Source organism: Maylandia zebra, linkage group LG20 (genome assembly GCF_041146795.1).
Source record: "Maylandia zebra isolate NMK-2024a linkage group LG20, Mzebra_GT3a, whole genome shotgun sequence".
NCBI classification, from domain to species: Eukaryota; Metazoa; Chordata; class Actinopteri; order Cichliformes; family Cichlidae; genus Maylandia; species Maylandia zebra.
In genome coordinates this window covers 30,422,773-30,447,066 of record NC_135186.1, presented here as the reverse complement: position 1 = coordinate 30,447,066, position 24,294 = coordinate 30,422,773, and the positions used below count along the sequence as shown (strand labels likewise).

Here is a 24,294-nt window from a genome sequence, read left to right as displayed (position 1 = left end):
TCGGCACCAGCAAAAGGACAGAGCAACATGCTGAGAGCTTGTAGACATTCACTTTCTTCTCTACAGATCAAGCGTGCTGCCTTGTTAAGCCCAGGTCTCGCTAGACCTCTGGGCTTTGGGGAAGTCTACTGAAGACTCTTAGCTGACCTCGCCAACCTTTTCCAGTTATGAATAGTCTGGAAGCACCAAGGGCAAAATATAAGAACATTAAAGTGCGGGGCAAATTTGTGGCACGCCTCTCGTTCAAATTACGCTCACAATCTGCCAATAATTAGCAGCTGATTGAGTAAGGCGGCAGCTCATTACGCAATCAGTGCCTGGGACTGCCCTCAAGGTAAATTCTGTAAATGAACGAGCTCAGAATGTAGTTCATAGGAAGGATTTATCATAGAGTAACAAAAGTTTAACAAGACTGAGATTCAACCTCACCTGAGAAACACGCCAGTATAATAGATCATATTGTATAAAACTTATTTTCAGGAATTTACGCAACACATGCAGTTTGACATATTACAAAAGAGAGTGAAAATTAGAGACAGTAGAGCAGGTTGAGGAATATGTTGTTAATATGGGCAGTGTTTAACTAGGACAGAGGTACTTTAATTAGCAAATACCCACATTCCTCATCCCTCTTTCTAAAATGCCAAAATAGTCATAACTAGCTGGAATTGATAAGTACGTTATTCATTATTTGTGCTTTTTTATTGTCTGCAATCAAACACACATCCCTTTACATTCCTTCTGTTATTCTCACACAAATCCCTGTATACTACAGATAGAGGTGCTATTCACTGCTGAAACACTGGCTGCTCTTCAGTTGTTATGCAAAATAAGTGTAATCAAAACAACAAAAACAAACACCTAAAACAAGAAAAAAAAAAGGAGCACAATGCCAGACACACAATGCATCTGAATGACAGGTTTGAGACCACTAATATCGCTTACCTCTTCACTGTATTTGCTGACGTAATAATAGATTTCGTTGAGAGCACTGAGCATGTTGAACTCTGTGGAGTGGAGTCTGGCTTGTTCTGCCAAATAGGCATTCATGTCCTGGTCACTAATGGCTGGCAGCCGGTTGATGTCGGCATAGTACCTGGGGATACAGACGAGGGGAAACGTCACAGACTCGCTGAGTCAATGCGATAGTTCAACTGAGGCTTAAATTCTTTTATACAGTATTTCAAATTTGGATCCATTATATCACTTTCACTAACAATGAATGCCTGCTAACGGTCACTGACAAAGCTTTTACTGAATCTGGCTGAGAAATGAATACATGAAAAAAGAGCATTATGAATCAGTTTCCCCAAAGATCCAACTCTCATTGTATGAGGATACAAAAAAAATAAAAAATAAAAAAAGATGTGGGGGGTGTTAGCATGGTGTATTAAGTGAATGTAACGGCCCCTACCTCTCTACCCAGCTCTTGTAATTGGGGATATCTTTAGCATAGAGCAGCTTATTTGATGGAGAGTCTTTGCCCAGGCGGTGCTCTGAGGTGGAGCAAGAATCCATGAAGGTTTGCGCTACTACAGACAGACAGGCGTCCGTGATGCTGCTCTTATGGATGTCAAAGACAAACTGCGGGTTCTTGATCACATTTACCCAGAAACGCAAAGGAAGGCTGGCAGACAGAAATAAAAATAAGGGAAATACAGAAAGGCGTTAATAGATAGTCACATGCAATCTTACTTTTACTGTCTTTAGTAGAAAACCCCTTACCAATTGCTTTTCCATGTGTGACGTACGTCTGTGTCGTGAATGCCGTGTTTGTCTGCCTGCTCATCCAGGAAGTCAAACATGTATTTGATGGCCAGGGGAAGGGTGCTCCCTCGGTGGACTGTACTGAACAACGTCTCAAACAAGTCATCAACAAATTTTTGTAGTGTACCCTAGTAGAAGAACGAGAGTAAAGAGATTAACAATGCATGAGCAACAAGAAACAACGATTATAACAGAAGAAAAATCCACTGTGAACGCAGCGTTATCATAAAAAGTGACAAACTTTTCTGTGGCCACAGAAATGTATGAGAGAATACTGACGTACCTTGGTTGCTAGCAGTCGGGTCAGATAAATCTCAGAGACCATCTTGCTGCCACGATCTCCTTCCTTCTGATCTCCATGCTCGTGGTTTTTCACCAGATGCCAAACCTTTACACCACTTTCTAGATCGGGGGTAATCATGGGAGCACGTGATCGGAGGCTGTCTGGACTCCCGGTGTAGCGGAATGAAGAGTCTGTCCAGGACAGGAAAGAAAAAAGGAGAGGAGGAAAAAAAAAAAGCGATAGAGAATTATTAGCAAGCCTAAATGACTGTGATTAAAAAAAGCTTCCCTTAGGTGTAGCATCATCATGTAAATTTAGCATGCACTCACACCTACTGTACATAGAACACCCACAAACAAACCCACACAAGAACACACATACACAGCCCCTTTCTCATTTCCATCTCTGCTTTGTAACTCATTACACAGCCGAATCCTCTGCGCTCCTCCTCCTCTAAGCCATGCTATAAAGGAAATTGCAATAATGGATAATTTCTAAGAACAACAAAGTAATGAAAGGGAGGAGGAGTTGTGGTGTCTAGCATTGCACGGATTAGTAATAGCCATCTTGAGACTTGAATCTTAAATGACACAGAAAATGGATGAAAACAAGACTTTGACCTCTGTCCTTCACATGCAAAACCAAATTATTATTGTGCAGGACTAAAAATACTAAATATGTATTACTCTGCTTATTGACTCTACTTTTTCTTCTCTCTGTATGCCATTATTTATCTGATGAGTATTTGCTTTTCATCTTATTCATTCTCTGTCTCTTATATAATCCCCGTCTCACCGACTGAGACACTGTTGTGCCGAGTTCCACTTAAAGCACTCATAATTGGTTCTTCCTCGCCACATTGTGCCAATGCCAAATGTCCCTGTCATCCTCTAATCAATACATCAAAAGATTCCTGCAGCAACTTGTTAAGCACTGTAGCCACCATCCTTCATCCATACATCCCTACCTTTGTGTACCTCTCCTTTTCATTCTCTCAGAATGATACTGCTTTCACTTTCCTTAATTAGTTGTCATCATGGCAGGTGGCTCTCTAGAGATTCAGGATCTGAGCATCCCAATGAGGATTTCTCTCACATATCTTCAAATGCCGAGCTGAACAACTAAGCTTTTGCTGCCAATAAAACCACATACCTTTCAAATAAGACCAAACTGCAGCTCTGGAACGGGCACTAGGGACACTAAGGGATGATGTATGCACTTGTGTGCAGGGTGGATTGAGGACCCAAATCCCATCCTAATCCAGTCACTGTTTTTTTTTTCTTTTGCTATTCTACTTTTTTGTGGGCAGGGCTATTCTTTTGCCTGCACCGCAGTCTTTTCCTAACTCCCCGAAACACTAAGCAGTGACCTGCAACCCTTTCCTGCTTGGCTGCAATTCGCAGCTCCCGGACAGAGCCAGTCAGTAGGGGAGTGTGTTCAAGCTGATTTTAAAGCTAATAGGGTGTTCTGGGGGTGTAAATTGAGTCAAGATGCTAAGCACCGAACGTGAAATTGGTATGAATCGATCAGCAGGTGTCGAGGTGCAGCTGTGCCCGCTGTGCCAACCCATGATTGATGAGAGCCAGGATCATGCCAGCAGAGGCTTTGCTCTTTATGCCGTGCACAACCAGCTCCAATGCCTGAATAGAATATATGGGTATAAAACTCCAAAGAGAACAAATTAAGCTTGACAAGAAACAACCTACATAATGCAGAGAAAGTGACTTTCCTTTTGTAGTTGTACTCTTTTTTTTTTTTTTACATTAGTTTGGTCATCCATCATCTTGCCATCTCTCCCAACAACCTTTACGGTGTTTTGTTCAAAAGAAAGTGATGACTCAGTACGCTGCAATCTTCTAAATGTCATCATTGAAAATATCGTTACACTTTATTTTTCACAGCACATAAACTGAAGATGATGGCCCATTTTGGAGTGTCCATAGGTGTCCACTGTTAACATTTGTAAATAAGCATAATTGGTTGGAAAGATAAGGACGCTGTTAGCTCTTTTTCTGAGTTAGATAGTTTAAAGGCAGCGTTCACCTAGTGCCGATCCTGATAATTGGCTATGCTCACTTATCTTTTTCTGTTTGTGTGAAGTATCATTCACAGAGAATAATTAGCAATCACAAGTTGTGTGCTGCTGCTGTGTGTTTGGCATAGGACCAAATGTTGGCACCCGGCAGCACAAACAACAAGCACATCTAAAGCATGTGAGCGCCTGCGTGCATAGGCACTGCATGTACTGTGTGCATGCCCACGTGGGCACAAGTATGTGTGCAAATAGCAGCCCAAAATGTCCCGCAGAGAACGGATCTTCATTATAAAAAATATTATAGCCTCAAAACTAAACAATGGCTTTCTCTGTCATTCTCTCTCAGTGTTCTTTCCATACCATCCAACAGAGGTTGGGCCTGAACTGTGAGGCAAACTGCAGCATTCACACAGTTGGAAGGGGGGGGGGGGGAGAAAGCAGCTAGAACCTCTCTAAAGAGAAAAAAAAAAGAGTAGACCATTGCTTTGGGGAGAGAAGATTTCCCTTTGTTCTTATCTGAAACAACTAATGTAAAAGTACTTTGATGTATCTATCAAAAGCAGCAATAGCACTACATCAACATGGATTTAACTGATGGCTAACCCTCACAATCCACCTGTAATTACCTAATATATATGCTACATCAATCAATACAATCAATGCCAGCCAAAACAAAGGCATATAAAGAGCAATCATGTCTAGTGACTCACCGTATCTGCTGATGGAGGTGCGCGATATGCTGGCTGAGGAAGGGATGTTGTATGATGAGGTCTGCTTTGGCACTAAAGCCACCACACAGCGGTCCGACACCTGTGTGATGAGACAGATTTCACAAAAATCAATCTTTTAAATAGAAAAGAAGCATTCCATGTTCATACATGTGTTAAATATCTCTCTATTCCTAAAATAAAGTCCCACTATTCCTTGTTTAAAACCCATTCTCCGGAGAGTTTTGTGGGCCACCATCACATACCGCGTGTGTGTAATTTATTTATGTATCACATGTTCTCACAAATGTTTCATACCAAAGAGAAGACTACAAATGGGAATGTAGGGGACTGAGTGAACAGTCCCATGAGCAAAACACATCTCAAACCCGTACATCCTTCCCTGTCATATCTGCACTCCCTGCTGTTCTCTACCACAGCCCTGTGGCTTTTTTCGGCAGAGCAGAGTGCTGTGACTGCATGATGGCTGTACTCAACATGACTGTCATTGTCATCACCCTTCACAAACCTTAGAAACATGATGTAAGCTTTGGAACTGGGATAAGATGCTGAGAGAAAGAGAGAGGAAAATGGAAAAAGAGAGTGTCAGATGGAGAGAGACAGAGACTAGAATGCTGAATGTCTCATCTTGTGTACACTTGACACCACTGGAGAAAAAAAATGGGGTACGCAGGTATAATAATAGCAATAGAGGAGCAGCGAGTCAGAGTCAAAGAGAAAGACGAAGAAAAAAGGCTGTGTAAAAGATGTTGTGTCATGAATAAGACACAGACACTGGGGTTTATCCCCACCACCCCACCCCTGTGGTGTGGTAGCCTGAGAAAACCTGACATAACTTACATTTGAAAGGACATCCTCAAAACTCTTTTTAGAGATCTTTCATCAATCTAGTATTATAATTAATGGGTCAAAAAATGACAGTTTAGTTACAGTTATGTGCTACTAGTGCAGCTACAGCAAAGGAATTTAGTCTGGAAAATGCAAAACACAGCAAACAAAACCGGTGGTTCTTTTCTGAAAACCAAAACAACAAACAGCTTGTTGGCTGGCATTTACAGCTCACCCTAAGGAGGGATTTCTGCTTCAAACCCAGTGAAGAAAAACTGATGAGCCTCTAGTGGAGAAATAAACAAAAGGAAAATGCCAGGCTCCAAAAGGAATACCTCAAAGAATCTATAGAAAAACAGGAAATTAGGCTTTTCATTTTCTTTAGCGAGAATGGACCCTTTTGGGCTCTCGTTGGGAAATGAACCACTGGTTACTGGGATGGGCATTTATGGTGCTTTTCCCCGTTCTGGAAAGCCACCTTCTCTCGTTCATGTCTTCACCCGTTATTTCCACTTTCATAAACTAATCTCAGCTCTGCTGTTAGCTGGAGTTGCCATCTGGTCTCTACTGAACAGACACTCGAAAATGGGGATAAAGTCTGGAAGAATCCTCTTAAAGAAGCAGCTCAGGCACCAAGGCCTATTGAAGGGAAATGAAAAATCTGCTTCCTAACCCCCACTCGCGACTAGCATCTTCAACTGTCTCTCTCCCTTTTCACCTCTTGTGCATTTTGCTTTCCTAAGCTTAATTTCTATGGCCTCTCCGTTTTATAGCCACCTCTTGGCTGACAATCCACGGACCAACTCTAATATACTGACAGCGTGGACTTCCGTAAAGTTTGCACCGCTATTCCTGTGATACATTTTCTCCTGGGAGCATGAAATAGCTTCTCTGCACCCCCTCCTTCCACTCCCTCCATTTCTCTCTCTTTCTCTCTGCTTTTTATGGCTGACATAGAGGCTAGAGCAGAGATGGGTCCTTGTGATAGTAGTAAATGATTGAAGGCGTGCAGATTCGCCCTTCAGGGATAATCCAGTGTGGGGCTGATAGTGGGCAGGTGTGATAAGGGCTGTGGGCCCTGCCTGTGATAAGACCTTCCATTAGACAGTACAGAGTGGACCAGACAGCAGAGAGTGGTCATCCTAGATGTTTTTTTTCCCCTTTCCCCCCCCTTCAGCCCTCCCCACACAAACCCACTGTTCTGGTCCAAGCCTGTTACCCCTTGGTATCCCATCTCGTCTGGACTGATGCCCTCAGATCATGATGCTTATCACACCTACGGACTCTGCCCACTAGCTTGGAAACACATCATCTGTGCATGTTTGTTGTCAGAACTGAAAAAATATGAAATGGGCTATTATACGCAAACATTTCTTTCTTGGATGGCAACAGGAAAAAAAACTTTAATGCAAATTTCCATTACTTTATAATGGGATATTAGTTCTTACAAATATTTCGGCTATAAATAGACAATAGTTTTCCTCCTAACCAACTTTTATATTCCAACTTGACAGTCACAGCATTAGATTAATGAACAGACAGAAAAATGAGCAGTATCTGTTGTGTCTGGGGTTGTTGAAAATAGCCTAAATGCCCCAAGTCTGCAATCTGGGTAACCGGACTCTACTGGTGTGGTTATCAGTCTCTCCTCTTCCTACTCCTTCACCACAGAGGAGGAGGACACACAGAGGTCACCACTCAGGCTACAAAAACTTTTAAACCGCCCTTATTTTAGCATTTTGCATTTTTAGGAAGAAGTATGAAAAATACGTCCACTATATTCAAGGGAAAAAAACAGTCTATGCATTTGCCCCATAATTGGATGTGGAATAATATCATCTACTAAATAACCTTGTTGTCAAACATAATCAAAGTAATTGAGTGCACCGTGCACTGGGAACAACATGCTTGGCCTGTCTGCAATTTGAATCATGGGGAAAAACAACTCTGGCTACAGCTCACGATAATGCCCACTTTAGGAATTGTCAGTGCTGCCTTCAAGTGATCTCAGTAATTCTGTAACTCTGTAATTCTGTTTACTAACTATCCAGTAGCTCCCCCACCCCCATCTTTGTCTTAAAATGACAAAAAGGGAGGGTGGAGGAGGAGGAGAATGGAGAATGAGAAGAAAGTGCCAGAAGAGCTTGTCTCTGACAACGAGGAAGATTAAGTAGCAAAGCAAAACTGAAATCAACAATCAGTCAACCCCCCCCCCAAAAAAAAAACAAAAACAAAAAACAAATTCAAACCCAAAAAAACAAAAACACATTATCCAAATTATTATTATCCAAAGGATAATATTTCATCTTCAGTTTGGATGAGTACAACCAAGTGAAATGAGAATATATACTGTTGTATATACAGTGTTACAGTGTGCTTCTATACTTTTTAAACCATGCAAGAAAGAGTAAATAAAATAAAATAAAATAAAATAAAATAAAATACAGAAATATTGGAAAGGTTGGAAGAAGGGGTTTGAGTTCCCTCCCTATGAATCCAAAGGTGATGAACAAGGAGTCTGAACTCCTTTTCAGTGTGTACATTTATGTTTTTAATTTTAGAGTGGTTGGGAAATGAGGGGGAGAGCAGGGAGGGTGCAATTCCACATTCTGGTTGTGTAAACCATTATTTCCCATGTGGCAGAGTAAATAGCCAATGGGGTTTCTTGGGTTGCTGTGAGCCCTATGAATTTTAATGCCTCTGTCTAGTCCCTGTGTCTCTACTATGAGAGAATTAGCAAATACTTGAGCTGATGTTCAGACTCACTTTGCATATTTCAGACCCCCTTTCACTATTTCCTGCTTACCTCTTCCCATTTTTTCTTCAAACATTTCCCGTCAGTCTGGGGCCTAATGAGCTGAGCTTCCTTCTTTTCATATGTAGCCAGATGTGTTGTCACAGCTGCCAATGCAGTGCCATGGTGTGTGACACAAACACACACAAACTCATACATAGGGGACTATTGCCAGCTCATCAAAACAGCAATGAAGTTTCAAAGTCGTTCCATCCTACTTTGATCCCTTCCACCACTGACTGCCTAATGTTGCAATGCCCCGTCTCCTCCTCTCCTTCCACGCTGATATGCCCTGCACTCTACATGGCGTACACTACTGGGCCTTCAATTCTAGGCACGTTCTTACATCCATAATCAATAGCAGTCAGAACTGCTATTGAGCGAGTAAATAAGTTAAATGGCCACACACATGTTGCTGTGTGTCCTGTTGCATCCCTTGGCTAACGATGGCAACCAAACTGTGACAGAAAGAACTTGGAAAAACAACAACAACCACAACACAGGCACATTTTTGGTGTGGAAGCAAACATACTGAACTGCTTTATCAAGGATGAAAGCACTGCAGTGACCAAGAGGTAGGCAGAGCTTGAGAGGAAGGCAGAACAAAAGTGAGTGGGGAAAAAAATCAAGGGAAGAGGAGATCTTATTGCTTGTTAGCGAACTAGAAAAAATAGAAAAGGGAAATGGCTAAGGGCAAAATGTACACAAAGCAAATATGTAAGTAAATAAATACATAAATAAAACGTGGCAAAGGGGAGATAAAGGTGAGAACAAAATGGAGGGTGACAAGCAAGGAAAGACAAAGGGGAAAGAAGCTGCATGGTGCCAAGTCCTGTGTGAAGGACACTGTGATGTGTCCCATCTTCTAATGATTCCTACATCTGTTAAATTATTCTGCTTGTTCTTCTGGGGCAAGAGTTCAGATTGACCCCCTACTGCGAGGGCTTGAGCTTCACCACCTCGTAGCCATTTTCTGCTTCTAGATGCACATGTGTCTCCTTTCCCCATGGTCCCAATTTTCAAATCCAGCCAAAGCTGCATCCCAGCTCTTAAGCAGGTAACCCAGAATCAAACTCCATGCAGCCTTTAAACAGACTGTCCCCCTTGACTGGCTAATGAGAGCTGACTTAGGATGCAAGATTCATGACCTGCGGAGATAGTTCTGAATTGCCTGTTTATTTCTTTATTCCTTTTGTTCTTGTTTTATTATCTTATCTGTGGCTTCCACTAACCCCGTCTTGTTCCCCCCCCCCCCCCCCCTCTTTGTTTACGATGTCAAAAGCCTTAAATTTCCCAGAAAAAAAAAATGCAGAACTCTCCTTATCAGAAAGCCACGTCTTTAGCGGCCTCCGTTTCTCTTTGTTAAACAGAGGGCAACAGGTTCGCCCATGGGCTCTCAAATTGTGGGGTGTGAAAGGAGGTTCCAGAACTGAAGAGACAGAAGCAGGCAGTCACAGCATAGAAGTCAGAGAACGACAGAGAGAGGGGAAAGAAAGAGAGGGAAAATGAAAGAAGGAGAGCTGTTTTTCCTCCCCACTGGAGCAGCTTCATCTCTCCAGGGAGGGGGGAGAAGTGTCAACTGAGATGCTGAGAGTTCATCTCTCCTGCCACCTGTACAGTAATTGTCCTCTATTCGGAGTCACTTGGATTACACCAGGCATGGGCATGCAAATGAGGGGTGGAAAATTGGCTGCCTAAAAGTCAAGAGCAGGAAACATCAAAGTTTGCCAAAGTGTGCGGCACAATTTGAATGGTAAAATCCACATCAGGAACTAAAATGAGACGGGGGTGTTTTAAGATGTAAAAAGCAAAGTTTGAGAGTGATTAGGAGGAATGTTGCTCTAAAGCATTTGTGTGTGTTTACCTGGTAGTGCATGAGAGTGTTGAGTCTCTTCCAGTCATTTTCAATCTTAGTTGTGATGTCTTCATCTTGCAACACCACACGAGCCATTCGTCCCTGGCGCCATTCTGAAAGCGCAAAAACACAAATACTGAATTATGAACAACCGCATAGTGCAAATTATACATCATAGTGAGCCATAATTTAAAACCATATGTGGAGGATGCTGTGAAGTTACATAATATTGGTTTATGCAGTGTTTCCAGAGATGGCTCCCGTGCAGGGCAACTGTGAATTCCTATGACGCTAAACCAAACTCTCACCTTCCAGTTGGTGAAATGTAACCTGCTTAGAATAAAAGCACTCTACAACCACACACACACTCACACACAAAAGAGCAGATATAAGTAGCCTGTATTCTTGTACGGCTCTCGGCATGTGCGCTCCTCTCACAGACTTTGATTGACACGCATCTTAATTAAACATTACACACAAACAATTGCAAGATGTATATTCAGTCAGGCTGCACACTTTAATTGGTACTTGTGTCACTTACGCAGCAGTTGGCCCATCGGGGTCAGAAAAAAAAAAAAGAAGAAGAGGAGAGCAGACAAGACAGGATGAAAAAAAATGAGCAATGAGAAAATCACCTCCTTTCAAAGGAAAAAAATAGGAGGTAGGGGTAACAGGTAGAGATTATAAGCACTGTGGGAGGGCAGCAGCTCTGACAGGTCATTGTGGGGTAATGAAATGATAAGTATGCTAAAAGTGGAAAGCGGATAGCCACTGTGGGCCTCATACTGGTAGCGATCATCAAATTGCTTCTCATTCACTAAGTTCTATGACTTTGTGCATCCGCCAGATGACCATATGATATTCCTGTTTGACATAACACACTCCTCACACCCTCTAACCTACACTCAAATCTCCAGATAAAGCTGAAGAACAAAAGACGCTCTTATAGAGATGCAATTATTTTTGAGAAGGAGGCAATAGATGCACTGAGAGCGATACTGTGGAGTGATGGATGGTATGCAGCAAGCTGTGTTTTTTTTCTCCTCTTCATGCATATGAAGAGAAAACGAGAGACAGAGAGAAGGCAAGGGATGGAAATGGCAGTGCCGCTGGTTTGCCATTCTGCCAGCTCTTACTTGTGTTGGCCACTCACACACCCACATCATAAACGCAAACACGCACACACAAAGACGAGCCCACTTCTCTATCTCGATCTACTTTGTCTTATTGGCGCTACCAAACAGTAAAAGCTGCCAGACGGAGGGATGCGCCGCATACTGTCAGTCAGTTTGATAGAAAGCCTGGCAGCAGTACACTGAAGCTGGTTACCTGGCTGGGCTGCTAGAACACAGCTTTTATCACACTAATGCACCAATAATCTGTACACATGGCTAGGTTTTCTCTGACTGATACATTAATCTGTGGGTGTGAAGGACTTTACACCTGCCAGCTGCATCTGTGAGTGTTGTGTGTGTTTGTGTATTTATTTGTGCTCGGGTGTGTGTGTTTGCGCCCTACCGAGGTCCATGTCGACAGCACGTGGCCGCTGAGAATAGGGCATGTTCTTGTAAACAGCATCCAGTATCTTCTCCTTCACTTGGGTGATGGTGTCACAGTTCAGCACCTTTACTGGAATCTCTGGACTGTTTTCATTGTCTGGGTTCACACAGTTTAGGATCTGGAGTGCAAATAAGGGAAAAGAGAAGAGTGGGTGAGGGGACGAAATATCAAAGAAAGGGAAAACGTGAGAGCAGAGCAAAAAGCTTGAGGTGTCCTGTTACTGGCTGGACTTTGGTCCAGCTTGAAGCTTTGCCCTCATTAGAGTCTCCTCGGAGCATGGCAGGAGCTTTGAAAAACCATTTCCGCTCTTGCTGGCATCCAGAAATCTAATTTCACACCTTCGGCGGGACACCAATTTCCAGCTCTGCCGGGGTGTTAGCACGTAATGAGCCAAATTCCCAGTCAGAGCAATCAGAGCATTGTCATGTCACATGCTGACTCTGTGAGTGCTTTTTTTCTCTGTGCATTTGTCTGTGTATATAGAGGGCTATGTTTGGTGTGTTCCAGTCTCCACAGCCACCCACTCTGATGTTGGGCCAACACTGGAGGTAGTGGGATAATTAGTTAATTTTCTTCCTGCACTAGAATGAAGAACTCCAACATAGCAAACATGGCTATGACATCTTAAAATCTGATTTATTGTTTGGTATATTGGAGTCTGTGTGTCTGTGCATCTTGTGAGCAGCATTTTAGCCACAATGTTACTTAGACGTTTCTTAGTGAAGCACAACCTGTACTTCAGTATGCCTTTGAGCCAGTGTGCACAGTTCCTGTGAGGCTGGTGAAGTGTGACTTACCAGGGTTTTGTACTCGATCTGTTGGCGGATGAGCTTGTCTTCACTTAGGGAGTAACGGGCCTCTCCAGTGATAGCGTCGATGGGCCCCTTTTCCATCTGCTGCTTGATGGCGCAATACAGCATGAACAGAGGCTCCCCAGCACACTCCTGCACACACACAAACAAATCCACAGATTCGCACATGAGAACAGCATGTAACATCAGATTTTTCAAGATATCAAAATAAACAAAACAAACTATCACTGTATTGGACTAACCTTGAGAAACTTGTGAAGGAGGAAAGCGAACCAGTTTGTCAGCATCTTCTCTGCAACCGATTCTGTCCTGAAAATGCATTAAAAAAGTCTAAATGTTACTTTTTAAAATCTTATTTCAAAACATTTAGTATGAAAGAGTTTAATATTTCAGGAGGTTATAAACTACAGGGAGGGTATCTTGACATCACTGACCACAGACAGACATCATGGATGTCAGTCTGTGGTCACAGTGAGTGAACAGAGCAGATCAGAGAGCGGGCATTTGTGCATGTACGTGTATGGCCTGTGTGTATGTGTGCGTGATTGAGTATGCATGAGTGTGAGCCAATGTGTGCGAGCTTGATTATTCACGTGTGGTTCAACACAGTGGGACATCAGCAGCTGTGACAAGCCTCAGCTGTTGAGAGAGACGAGTGCTGTCACTGCCAGGTAACGCCTGATCACAGCCAAAACGATCTCCTCTCCTCTCATTTCCTCTCTTCTTCCTCCTCCGTACCTCCTCTCCCTTCCCAGTCAATCACACAGGGGGTACAGCGCACTGCCGGGCTTGATTGGGCATGAAAAAACACAAGTGTGCAATGACCCCTCGACTATTTCTATCACAGAGAACATGAGAGGACAGTGTATGACTCCTTTATAATTTCGACTCATATCTTTCTCTGAATGCCAGACAAACATCCTCCCACTGCCTCATTAGCACCATTATGGGACACTAGAGAAGCAGAAGCTGCACTTAAATAAAAAACAGAATCCAGCCAGGTGGGAATGGTTAACGAGCATGAAGCATAGATGAAAGGGTTAGTTCTGGGTGGACAAGCACCTGAGATGAATAACAACAAGTAGCTTCCACCTCATCTAGTAAAAGCGCTTCTACCTTACTCTGTTGTTATTTGACGACTGCACAAGGCTTCCTGCAAAGAGATTTAAAAATGCTACCTGGAACACACCAATACCAAGCTGTTTTGGAACACAAACTGTTTTTTTAACAGCTAGCTTTGGCCTGTATTATCGTCAGTGTCATTCCTCCTGCTAGCTCTAACATAGCTACTATCAACACTAATCATAAGTTAACATGCCATGGTAAAGCGCCCCATAGGACTGCACTGCTGTTTGAAGCCTGCGATTGTCACCTGGCCGTGAATGATCACTGCCAGTCAGTCTGTCCATGAGCATTGCCAATTTAAATGACAGTGCAGTGGAAAAAATGACCCTCTTAATGTAGCAGGAAATTACTGTGATTACTCTGGTGGATATGATGGAAGGTCTTTATAGCATACTGTGCTGAACTGGGGATTAGCTGGAATCGGAGCAGCCAGGTATTAAAGACAAGTTAGAAGGCTTCCGTCTCCTCAATAGTGCTAGGCATGATTATACCTATTCAGGCTCTGAATGGACCTGAAGGGAGATTATGACTATTGTGGAGATAATTGCGTTAAGTCGTGTTTGAAGGCTATGAGCAAGAGTCTGGGACCAACGCAGAAGTCCCAGCAGGATTGTGTGAACCAGCGAGGTTACAAGAGCCAACAATTTAGTCAGTGAGACGAGATAAAGCGTCAGTCATTCTTTCTCTCTCATTAAATTGAGATTGAATGAGGTATTGGTCTATTTTTTACTTGCAAATACAAAACTTTCCTTCAGCTCCAGGACAGAGGAGCAGAGGTTATATTTTGTTTTGAATGATGTGCGGTCGAATTGTGATGTTGTCTTCCACGCCTGGAGGCTATTCCCCTGCCAACGAGAGTGCTGGCCAGTCTATTGGCAGCTTGGTGAGAGGATGGAGACTTGTGTGACAGCTTATTTGAAGTGCGATGTGCCAGCGGGGGGAGCGTGTACATTAGTTCACCCAGTTTCAGGTACAGGATGAGGGAGTAAACAATGCTGAGGAGCTGAAAGATTGCACGCTTCTGTGCATGTATGTCTGTGTGTGTGACAATGCATTCTCTTTGGGGGAAAACATACAAGCTCTATTGTTCTGTCCTCTTTGTCATTCCATATACGTACAGTACTGTGCAAAAGTCTCGCACCACTTATTTTATTTATGGAAAATAGGTCCACCGATTTACTGAAATATGTAGATATAAATGGAAATAAAATATATAAGGCAAAAATAGACATTGTACAACTCTACCAAGCTTGAAAGTGTTATGACCACTTTTATTCTTCAGCACAGCCTGAATTTTTACGCAACCTTTCTCATAATTTCTTTAAGTAGTTCTCTAGGCTTTTTGAGGACATTCCAAAGGACATGCATTGGACATAAACACATTCCTTTGAAAATGGAGAACTTTGAAAGACCTGCAGAAAGCCTGAGGAACTGTTGCTTAAGACCGTTTAAAACTATAAGAAAAATCTGGCTCTTTGGAAGCAAAATACCAAGAAATAAGGGGTGGCGCAAGACTTTTGCACAGCACTATATCTACACAACAGAGAGAATACATACATAGAGAAACACACAAAGTATTTCTCCAAGGTTTCAAAAAAGTAATTTGAAAACATAATAAGGATCCATAAGAGCCTGAGGCTGTGTTTTCATGCTGAATAAACTTGAAGGTATTGTGGAGTTTTTTGGACAATACTCCAAATCCCTGAGTAATTGCCCTCCTTCCTCTACAAGAATTCACCCCTCTTTATACCCCCCACCTCATGCTTACCATGTGCCCCTCCCTGCCTGTATGAGACTTGAGTGTGTTAGAAGTTAATGGAACCTATTAAGTATTTTAATAAGCTCAGCAAGTCTCGAAGAAGGAAGTCAAATAAAGCCTTTGTGAGGGGGCTGTGCTGACTCCCCTTTAATATCTCTTCACTTGGATGTCGGGCGGGGGGGAGCCCTTTGTTCTCCTCCTTCTCCTTCTCTTCTTGTCCTCCTTCTCATCTGCCTCCACTTCCTTCTTTCTATTAATTGAGTTTCATTAATGAACATCAGGATTTCATTATCCCACATAGTGCTTAAGACAGGCCCCATCTCTGGTCTCCTAATGGCAGCTAGGGTGGACTGGGGGGGCTATTTTAGCAGCCAGTTGAATGTCTTTCAGTGAAACTAATGCCAAACACAATACTCACTCTCTTAATAATGCTGTACTCCATTGCTCTGCATGGGCGGAAATCTCATTACAAAAACGCGTAGGAGAAAAATAATACAAGATTGAAAAGTCTCAAGGTGATAGAAGCAATGTTCAGTGATTCCATTAAAAGAGCATTATAAAGAAGAGAAAGTGAAACTGGGTAAATCAAGAGGCTTTGAGAAAACTTATAGATGGAGAAGAGACTTTAATGCATAAAAAAGCATGTTTTGATAGGGGTCATTTAATCTGTAAAAGTCTGAGAAACTGGAGGGGCAGAAAGATGGCCAGAGGACAAGGTACATATAGAGAATGGGAGAACTGGAACGATAGGACACAGAGAGAACGTGAACACAAGAGCACTAATGGTGGTAAATACAATCCAAACAATATGGGGTGCTTCATCAACTCCACTTAGCGCACTGAAGAGTGTTAAAATCAAACACAAAGCTTAGATATCACTTTCAAAAAGCTTTTAGGAGAATGAAAGTGACTGTGAGCCAAAATCATTCCTTATCAAGGCAAAGACAACAGAAGGTATTTGAAATCTTTAAATACCAAACAGACAGGAGTTTCTCTGAAAAACAACCCTCAAAAGAGCACGAGTGCACCCTTCAAATATGATTCCAGGAACTTAACTGACTGGGGATGATATATGCTGCATAAATGCAAGATAATGTACAATGTGCTATAATTTGTTTTCACTAGTCTGATATGATTGATGGTAAAATGGGGCCTGGCACTCTGCTGAGCTTAAGAGTAAAAACTGCGTATATGTCGCATTGCAACTGGTGTATAAGATTTCCAAATTCCCCCCTGGCTTTCAGAGACATTCAACCTACCATCAAACTTTCTCAGTGACAAGAGCTGTGTTGTATTCCTTTCAGCTACAATGAGGTTAACTACTTCCTCAAATACTGCAGATGGCAATGGTTTACTTTTTATGCTTACTCTGCCAAGAGGCATGTCACACGGATTCATTTTAAGTCTGTGACATAATTCTTTAACCCGTTCAGTGTCAAAGATCAGAAATATTTTTTTTAAATTGCTAGCTGCATATTTATTAAAGTTATATACATATTAGTCCATATATCCTCACGTCTACAGTTAGTAAATGCACCATCAGATCTGTGCAGACACCTTACACGTTTTAAGGAAGAGGGCTGTTTCTTTAACATGCTGTTCCATTTAACCCACCTTTAAACCTGCACACTTAGCAAGAAAGCTGCATACCTTGAAACTGCACAAGGATATTAATTAATTGACATTATCATTCCCAATGTAGTGTAGATAGTGCATCAGCAATTAAATACTCAAATATAGAAAACATGCTATCTGGAGATAATCTCCCCGTGTGAGAGACAGAATATTTGAGAGGACTAGAGAAATTAGCTGTAATGGAGGCAGAGGTGGTGAGAAGTAAGAGGCGGTGCGGTGTCAATGCTAATCAGAGCCTGCTTTTACAATCAGCATCTTGAACGTGCTGCAAACTTAACTTGGAAATTTATCTGTGGAAAAACTTGCAAACCTCGGTATAATCTGCTCAATTAATAGGCTTATTAGTTGTTTAATTAGAATTCCACACCCGACACCCCTCCTCCCCTTTTTTCTGTGCAAAAGCTAGTAACAGCATGGTGCTCCAGCTTCCCACACAAACTTACTGCACAGATAACAGCTCAGTTCGATGACAAAGCTGTGCATATATACTGTACCTGCTGTGTTTTGTAGTATAAATATACACTACAGTATATAGCGTTCATACTCTGAACACATCTCACTGTAAAGCTTTAAATGTTCCCTGTAGAATTTTCACAGACGTCTTTTATTAAAATACCTGTACATGCGCACATAAACACACATACACTTTTGATGTCAGAGATGTGCATATACGAGCAACTGCAATCTTTAATAAACAACAATTTGAGGTCATTGCATATTAAACTCTGGTTACCATTAAATTGTGGGATCGTGATGAGCCGCTTAAACCCATCACAGATGAAACCAGTTCTCAGTATTTGTAGCTCTTGTCTTTATTGTTTTCTCCTGTAGAGCCTGCTAGTTTGAAAACTTGGTTTGAATTGAACTGAATGAATAAAGTGATTTGGTTGCCTTGGATGTCCTTGATGTATGTTGCTGAACTATTGTAGTTGTGTGAATTTTGCATAAGTGTAAGCTCACTAATTATGCATTAGAAATTCATATCACCGGAATCCAATATAGTCAGCACAGATTTATATCTGTGTGTTCTAACAAGGATGATATCTACAGAAATACGCACTGTACCCCAAAAGATACATGGTACAAAAGCACAAGCATCTGTCCAAATACAGCTATTTTATTAAAGCAACAAAACAAAGGGCATCTTAGCTGGAATAATAGCAGGTGTTTCACTACCTTGTTATATGTAATAAAAAACAAACTGAGGAGACGTGACAGAAAAAACAGCTGAACGGGAAAATGGCAACAAAGCACAGCCCAGCAGCCTCACTCTACGGCCTGCACAAACACAATTACTGCTTAGAGAAATGTTCAATTTGACTATCATCACAGATGTGCGAGCGTGTTTGAACGTGTGTGTGAGTCAGCTGGCTGGCTTCACGTCGGCTTTTCTCCAAATAGGCAACGAGGAAGACAACAACAGCAAAGAGCCATGTCAAATCACTAATCCCTTAAATTTTTCATAAAAATGGGGACTGAAATGTAAAAACTATAGGGCATTTAGCCCTCCAGGCTACAAAGGCGGGACCCGAGGATTATGTACCACTGTGTTCCTAATAAGAACATAATGAAACGGATAATGAAAACTTAGAGGTGACATGGAGCCCTATTGTCATGTAAAATAACAGCTTAATCCAGGTCCATTTGATGCTGTGATGCTTTAGTCAATTCCTCTGTCAATATGCAGGGTTTTTTCTATCTGGCAGTAATTTAAGCTCGACTATTAACGTGACTTAAAAAAAAAAAAAAAAATAGAAACATTTCTTAAATGTATCTGAAATAAGGAGCATTAACAGCAGAAAAGGATGTTTGGAAACAAAGCAGCTGCCTGGTCTCACGGTCTCATCTTATTAAGTAAAGTAAACATAGTCAAAATCATGCACAGAGCAGCCAGGCTTTACGAAGGACTGTGACGGACTTTGCACATATTTTTTAAGCTACTTTGTTTGCCAAAAGCAGCTGCGGAAACCTGAGCAGGAACTTAGTAGGTGTTTAAAGTTTTAACACGTCATTCTAACTTCCCAGAGAAACAATGTACATTTGATACACAGGGAAAAAAGTTCAGCTGAACCACTTAAATGTTTTATAAAGAGCCTGAGCTCGGAGGATAAGTTAGAGTGACACTGGTATTTAGAGAGAGCGGTGGGAAAGAGGGAAGCTAGAGGGAATGTGGAATTATGCAGAGAACTCAGATGTTGCTCCTCGTGCAAATATTGCATGTTGTTTATCTCATTGTGCTGCAGATGTACAAGTTCCATAACACTAATTACAAGTGTGATTCTGTGAAGTGTCTACATGGAAACATGGGGAAATAGGAATGCACAAGAAACATGAGAAAAAGGTTATAGAACATATGATTCTAAATCAAAACCTATCCATCTGTCTAAAAACGTTATATGATGCTGCACCTCTTCTTTTGCTAATGAACGTTCTGTTTTTGTTATCTACATAGCTATCAAAGAACAGCATCGCATATGAGGGGATAAACAGTAATGCTGTGTGTTTTTATCCTTTCTGGCTCAATATTATAAAGCTATGTCAAACAAACAGCATTACCGAGGATTAAGGCATTCTCATTACAATTGTGCACAATAGAGAGGCCTTTGTTTATCTTATTTAGTGTTCATTCATTTCTTCGTTTAACTATTTGAAGCTTTATAATAAGATGGAACAAACAAGTAAGGTTTAAGTTCAGTTGGGCACGATTCAAGTCTTTATATCATGAAGGAACATTATTGCCGTGTTACCTGCGCAGCAGCAGTTTGGGATGGTTCTTGCTCTCCAGGTTGCGGTCAATCAGGTCTGACAGCAGGTGTTTAAGGACATCGGTGGCATACTCCAGTCGTCCTTGAAGGGCAGTCATGATAAGTGAGGCCACATTGCCGCGGTCCCTCATGGAGAAAGAGCGCTGCATTTCCAGTGTTCGGATGAAGGTGAGCAGGAACACTTTGTTGTTGATGAGCTGGCCAAACAGCTTCAGGGCCTTCTCCACGTTCTGCTGGCCATTACCTGACACCTGCACCGAAAAAAAGAGGCAACAACAGTGCATGAGTTAAGGCTAATGAGTATCAAGCAGGAATTTGTTTAGTAACACCTTTAATGATACATTGCTGAAATATTGGTTGAAAAGGTTTGTTGCTCTTTAACTTTCTTTGTGACCTTGCCTCACAAAAAATAAAGATTTTTTCCAAAGGCACCAAAATCTTTACTCATGTTTCACCTCAGGCAGAAAGAAGCTCTGGCTCATGATGAGTAACTGAGAAGATCTTAATCAATTATTGACCGGGTCCCAGTAAAAAAAAAAGCATTGTACACCGAGTTAGCTGTCACTTCACTTTCAAATTAAATGTTAAACAAGCTTTCAGGGTAAAACAATCTAAGTAATATTCGCTTTGTACTTGTTTGAGCACCCATGACTGTTTTTCTGAAGTTTGCATAAAAATATGGGTCCTCTGGCAGGCAATGCCAAATTTATGTGACTCACCAAATGCCACTGCTCTAAGATGTGACATTACATTTCCTTTGATCTCTTGCAAACACGGCTAGCCTTACCTGAGCAACTATCCACTTAACTAACTACACCTGGCTAGTTAGCCTGACTCACACTGCTGACTTTAATCTCTACTATGATTAATCTTCTTATCCCTGATAGTTTCATCCTCTGGACACCAGTCTCAACAACATAAAATAAAGTCATTTCCTAGCACTACTCTGGCCCCTCGAAGAGGAGGAAAAAGTGTTAACCAGCCAGTTTTTCCCCCCCTTGGAAGAACCCAAAGTTCTGCTTGAGGATTGGGAATTACTCACTTCATTACCCCTCATACTGCAGCCACTGGTGGATGAAATAGCCATGTGCTGAGACCCTGTTTTCCATGAGGGAGCTTGCATGTGAGGTGTATATATATATATATATATGTGTATGTGTATGCTGCCCAGCCTGACTGACTGTGTGTGTGCGTGTGAGATCAGAGTGTAGAAAGGATAGATGGCACACTGGTATCCTTTCCCCCCTTCAGCAATTTCCCACTTACGGTTAGCCTATGGGAGAAGTGGTCAGGGCAGACATGCCGTTTGGCTCTCTCTCTTTTGTCCACTTTGTATATTTATGTATTTATTTCAGCTCAAACTGAAGTTCCCTCGTCCTTCCTCTCTTTTTTAAAAATGTATCTCTCTCTTGCACTCTGGTCATAGTTACCTCCAGTTCTCTGAGGACAGGATGATCCTCTATGCCGGGGAAGAGGACCCTCATGGCATAGGTTCTGTAATCCAGATAGGGGATACCAGCTCTGTCGAGGTCGCTGGTGAGCTCATTGATGTCTGTCTGTAACTCGGCAAAGGCTAGAAGAGAAGGAAGGCAGAGAAACGAGACAAGTTGAAGGGAGCGCTTGTGAAAGGCATCCTGAAAATAAAACTGTTATTTAATCCCCAAGGACCATATATGTGAATCCTTCTTATCTTCATGGGGCTTACTGCTGCTATGATGAAGATGACAGAACGCTCAAGATAGTCTTCATGTCAGAGGAACTCAATATTTTACATCTCTGTTCTAAAAAAATAGATCTCTCTCCCTCCCTCTTTTACATTCACTTTTCACACACATATACACACAAACCTCCTTTTCTTACTCATTTTTATCTACCACCCAGTAAATTGGCTGAAGCAAAGGCCCCAAAGAGTGTGGCATCTCAGTGTGAAGCTGCAGGTGAGCACTAGTTAATTGGCTCCGTCCTGACTGACTCTGGTTCAAGCCCACGGCTCTGTTGCCTTGCTTTGCCGCCCTTGGGGAGGCTCCCTGCCTGCAGCCTATCACAGGAGCAGCAGTCGTCTCCTAAAACCCTCCTCAAAACCCCACCATCTCTAACCAGTCTTAGCCCTCACCTCCTGGTACCAAAGTCCCCTGTGACACATTGGTTTACACACCAACACATGGACTCACAGTGTATATATACACTCATAAGGAGGAACTCTGGTAGCTATCTAAATCCACCCTGCGGGGAAGTACTCGCCAGGCCAATGCTAATGGTTAAAACATTAATCTTCTTCTGTCCTAAGGCTACCTGTGTATGATTCCCTCTGTTTGCCTACTCTATGTGCCCGTCTGTCTGTATCTGTCATTGGACCATTGTGTTCTATTACTACATAATAACATTGGGGCAGCTGATCAGGGGTAGCTGGAGGGGGTAAGTAATAAGGTCCCCTCTGGCTGATGAAATCGCCTCAACACTGTCAGACCTAAACCTCACTTTTGCCACAGACTAGCTAAAATAACCCCAATGATAACAGTAGGAGTAATCAACGGTGTTTATTTCAATGTAGCGATGTGGAAATGATGTGACGCTCACATCTAAAATAAAACTAGAGCAATCAGTGCTCACTTTTGTTTTAACATATCATGGTTACAAAAATATATACAGACATACAAAGCGTGAACACAAACACCTGCTATGAAGACATGACTGTAGAATTACAGCAGAATTTAAAATACAGTTTGAACGTTTGTGCGTCTCATATCTAATGTGTGTTCGGTTCCTGTATGTTTAGAGTTCATGTTAGCTGTATGAAAAATCGCTTCCAGCATGCAAACTACTCCATGATGAAAAAGGTCACATAGAGGGCTAAATAAGTTAATCTTTTGTGATAAAAAACAAGGATGATCCAGATTTGACGTAATGTTGATAATTACTTAAAACATGCAGACAGCTCTGATTGATTTGAGTAACACATACACATATTTATGCTTTTTATTTGTTTTGAGTGATAAAGAAGCCTATTGGTTAAGCAAAGCACTTAACAAACATTTAAGTCTGTATCTACTATTCTACACTAACACTAACCTTCTTTGCACTCTAGGGCAACTCGTGACTCCAGGTTGTCCATTTGCATCTGCAAGCGCTTAAGGGTCAGATCATTTTCACGCGATTTTCGTTTGTAGGCGATCAGGACGAGGATGACGATGATAAGGAGAAGACCGCCACCTGCAGCGATGCTAACAATGGCCGGTAGGGTCAGCAGGCTGTCAGACATGATGTGCACGGCACCTGGAGATACGTGAAGACCACCTACTTGAACCTGTCAAGAAAGGCAAGAGTCACAATGAGACTGTTAAAACTAAAAGAGCGATTGAAAACATGCAGTTGAGCTGTATGTTACATGATTGTTGTTTTACAGAAATGACTAAGCCAACCAAATATTGAAAATTAGACCAAAACCTTTTCAAATATTGTCTGCTGAAACTGCCTGCAAATACATGACCATTATCACGTTGAGAGGGAAATAGTACGAACATTGCATTCAATAAGCAAGTGGGTAAATAAGAATAATTGCGGTGGATTGTGGCAGAACCTTCTGACATGTAGAGCACAACCATGCTGCTCTCGCTTCGACCCCTTTTCTTCAGCTGAATTAACAATGATGAGAACACAAATAATAGAGCTTAGAGGTTGACTATTATAAAGAAGAAATTGCAAATACAGGGATAGATGGAAAGTAAGTTGGAAAGAAAGTTAGGTCCATAACAAAACACCAGAACAGACCAGTACTGACCATGACTTTGTATTGCCCAGTGAGGTTGGGAGGCTCGCACAGCAGCTGGCTCTCAGACACAGTGACAGAACAGGGAGTCTCTCCTATTAGTACTGTGTAGTTAAGCTTCACCCCTCCTGATGCTGGAGGAACCAGGTTTCTGCCCTGTGGGCATAGAGCAATGAACAGAGGGGTGTAAAATTTAAAGATAAACTCAGACACACACACACACATAAACAAAAATCAAACATTATTTTTAATGCACCACACTGATATGTCACCTGAATACAGTACAAATTAAATCCCTAGGTTTGGGCACAGCTGCCACTCAATAGGATTCCATACCAAGATCAGACAGGCTGATATATTTTACAGTGGGAGCAGCTGGTAATCAGGAAAAAGGATTGAAATATATATTTTGACAAATTCCTTGCTCTCCATCTATCAGGTAAAAAATACCAGTAAAAAACCCCAAAACATACAACTAACTATAATTACTATACAAACACAATAATGACTGAGTGAAAAAGGAATTAAAATCTTTCCCAAGGATATTATTTCATCATATCTTTTATTTTTAATTGAGTTGAA

At 41.8% G+C, this 24,294-nt stretch overlaps 1 protein-coding gene across 3 annotated transcripts in view; it reads right to left on the bottom strand.

The window, feature by feature from the left end:
* The window catches only part of plxna2 (plexin A2), a 160,418-nt gene that overhangs the window by 5,915 nt on the left and 130,209 nt on the right, over positions 1-24,294 (bottom strand). For all 3 annotated transcript variants that reach the window (XM_004560401.3, XM_004560399.3, XM_004560400.3), the window contains exons 19-31: positions 23,725-23,868; positions 23,016-23,250; positions 21,377-21,519; positions 19,929-20,197; positions 12,905-12,971; positions 12,648-12,794; positions 11,809-11,968; positions 10,300-10,403; positions 4,796-4,895; positions 2,051-2,241; positions 1,726-1,895; positions 1,415-1,627; positions 946-1,096 (exon numbers count right to left, since the gene is read on the bottom strand). In XM_004560401.3, coding sequence (XP_004560458.1) covers positions 946-1,096; positions 1,415-1,627; positions 1,726-1,895; positions 2,051-2,241; positions 4,796-4,895; positions 10,300-10,403; positions 11,809-11,968; positions 12,648-12,794; positions 12,905-12,971; positions 19,929-20,197; positions 21,377-21,519; positions 23,016-23,250; positions 23,725-23,868 — 2,094 coding nt within the window. The remainder of the gene's footprint in view (positions 1-945; positions 1,097-1,414; positions 1,628-1,725; positions 1,896-2,050; positions 2,242-4,795; positions 4,896-10,299; positions 10,404-11,808; positions 11,969-12,647; positions 12,795-12,904; positions 12,972-19,928; positions 20,198-21,376; positions 21,520-23,015; positions 23,251-23,724; positions 23,869-24,294) is intronic.